This window comes from Trachemys scripta, chromosome 24 (assembly GCF_013100865.1).
Source record: "Trachemys scripta elegans isolate TJP31775 chromosome 24, CAS_Tse_1.0, whole genome shotgun sequence".
NCBI classification, from domain to species: Eukaryota; Metazoa; Chordata; order Testudines; family Emydidae; genus Trachemys; species Trachemys scripta.
In genome coordinates this window covers 8,705,048-8,707,689 of record NC_048321.1, presented here as the reverse complement: position 1 = coordinate 8,707,689, position 2,642 = coordinate 8,705,048, and the positions used below count along the sequence as shown (strand labels likewise).

General features: G+C 58.8%; 1 protein-coding gene across 1 annotated transcript in view; it reads left to right on the top strand.

Moving 5' to 3' along the window:
• Positions 1–1,907, top strand: part of LOC117869785 (ras-related and estrogen-regulated growth inhibitor-like protein) — a 7,152-nt gene extending 5,245 nt beyond the window's left edge. Inside the window, exons 2-4 of the mRNA XM_034756882.1 lie at positions 470–523; positions 627–703; positions 1,391–1,907. Of these exons, the coding sequence (XP_034612773.1) occupies positions 470–523; positions 627–703; positions 1,391–1,810 (551 nt within the window). The 3' untranslated portion in view covers positions 1,811–1,907. The remainder of the gene's footprint in view (positions 1–469; positions 524–626; positions 704–1,390) is intronic.
• The last annotated feature ends 735 nt before the right edge of the window (positions 1,908–2,642 follow it).

Below are 2,642 nucleotides of genomic sequence, written 5' to 3'. Positions count from 1 at the left end.
CCCCCTTCCCTCCATCCTCCCACTGCCCCCTTCCCTCCACTCTCCCGTCTGATCACTGCCCCTTTCCCTCTCACTGCCCCCTTCCCTCCACCCTCCTGTCTGATCACTGCCCCTTTCCCTCTCACTGCCCCCTTCCCTCCACCCTCCCATCCGATCGCTGCCCCCTTCCCTCCATCTTCCCACTGCCCCCTTCCCTACAGCCTCCCACAGCCTCCCCCACCCTCCTGTCCGATCCCTGCCCCCTTCCCTCCATCCTCCCGTCCTCCCACGGCTGGGAACAAGCCGCGCTGTATGTGGACAGCTGTTCTCTGAGTTCTCACTCCCGCTTCGCCCACCACCCTGATCCCACTGGGACCATGCAGGGGTGAGGGGACGCGCTGGGAGGACCAGGAATGGCTTTCAGTCCTGCCGGGCGATCTGGGTTCAGCTTGGTGCCAGCCTGAGTAACGTTGGCTCTCTTTTGTTCTAGCTCTGACAGTCCGATTCCTCACCCGGAGGTTTATTGGTGAATACGGGGATATTGGTGAGTAGCTTTGGGTTATAATCTTTCTTTCTTTCTTCCTTCCTTAAGTCCACACTCACTTAACGGCTCCCTCTTTTTTTTCCCCCTCCCCGTGCGGCTCCAGAATCCGTTTACACGCACAACGTGATGGTCGGAGGCAGAGACGTTTGCTTCAGCATCTGGGACTCTACCTGCCCCCAGGTGAGAAATCCCGGCCCCAACCAAATGGGCTTTCGGGACAGAATGGATGGAATGAGTTTGTTGGGACTCAGGCCAGCTCCTAACAGGACAGGTGTCCTCCCAGCAGATGGAGCCATGGCCGCTCATCCCTACCCCTTTCTCCTCCTAGAAGGGCACATGGACAAGGACAAACTTGCTTTGGTGCAGGGCCTATAGGAAACTCCTCTGCCCTCAACAAACATGGCCCCCTCGGCTTCCACCTGAGACTGAGAAGTGGCACCCAATTCCTTTAATAATGGAATTACTTTTCAAGGGAGGGAGACTGAATAAAGACCGAGGAGGGAGGGCGAGAGCATTGTTGACAGAACTGACCCTCCCCAATGCCCTGGCACTACTCCTGCAGCGACCAATGTCAGGCATTCACCAGTGTCTCCATGTGCCCACAACAAAGATGGCTGCTTCAGCTCTTCCCCAGTAATGGCCAGACCCTCCCTCCCCTCCTAGCTGGTCAGTTGTGCCATGCGGCACCTGGAGGGGACAATCCTTTCCTGACCCCCCCCCCCCCCGCTTCTCCTCCCTAGCTGGGCTGAGGCAAGAGAGGGGGTGGCTTGATCTGGTCACCATGGCGACGTGATGGCCTCTTTGCCTCCGCTAACTCCTGGTTTTTGTCCTGCTCTCTCTAACCTGCTCCCACTGCCTCCTTTCCAGGCCGCCGAGCTCCAGGGCTGGGTGAGCGAGAAGCAGCTGCGTTGGGCGGACGGCTTCGTCGTGGTCTACAGCATCTGTGACCGCTCCAGTTTCCACCTGGCCCGCCAGCAGCTCCAGCGCATCCGACAACTGAAGAGACGGGGCGGTTCCGAGAAAGCGCCCGTCATCCTAGTGGGCAACAAGCGGGACCTGCAGCACCGGCGGGCCGTCTCCAGCGAGGAAGGGCGGCTCCTGGCCCTCTCCACGAACTCGGGCTTCTTCGAGATCTCGGCCGCCGAGACGTACCACGGCGCCCTGGTGGTCTTCCACGAGCTCCTCGACCTGGTGCGGGACTCCAGGAGCTCCGGCAAGAAGGCCGTGGGCATCCGTGGCATCGTCCGCACCATGTCGGCCGTCTTTGGGAGGAGGAGGACAGAGTAAGCGAGGAGGGGCCCCGTGAAGAGAGCTCGGATCCTGGGGACAACAGAACGTAGCCGGAACCACGTGCCAGTGGCTTGGGTGTCACCAGTTCCTCGGCGTGGCACCGGATGAGCCCTTGGCGAGGGTCCATGGCGAGAGCCACGGGGAAGCAGTTCTGTGTGTGTGCCGCCGGCCTTCTCTGGTGGGAGCTCTGGCTGGGGGTCTGCGATATAATCGGGGTGGTAATTACATTCCGCCTCCCTACCTGTGCCCGCCGGCAGTTTCCGCTGGAGGAACGATTCTCCACCTGCCCCTTCCTAAAAATTGTGACCGTGTGGCTGTTAAAGAGCTGCTGCGCTCTGCCCCAGAGGTGGGTGCATTTCACGGGGTGGGTGAACGAGCGATGTTTACAGTGAACCGGGTTTGTCAGGTGGACATTGGGTGCCCAGTTCTCCCCTGACACCTGTGCAGAGTGGGCGTGTAACACTAGCAACCCTGAATGGCCGCATTCTACGGGCACTTTGACTCCAGAGGGCCAAAACCCCTACTGGAGGAAATTTGCACTGCTCCATGGAAGTGCACCAAATTTGGAACACAAGGCAGCAGAGAAGCTGTCACCCAGATCCCACATTTGGATGATACGGTCAGTATATGGGACCTGAGCCTGAATTCAGGCTCAGCTCCCCTCGAGAGTCGGATACCACAGTGAGGGGAACCTATAAAACCTTTGCTTGAGGTCCAAGCATTGGGCCCTGTTAACCAAAGGCATGACTGTCTGCAGGAACCTAAAAGCCTGAAGCACAAAGTTTACGTACTTTTAAGGGGCCCATGTTTGAAAACTGGGCTCTAAACC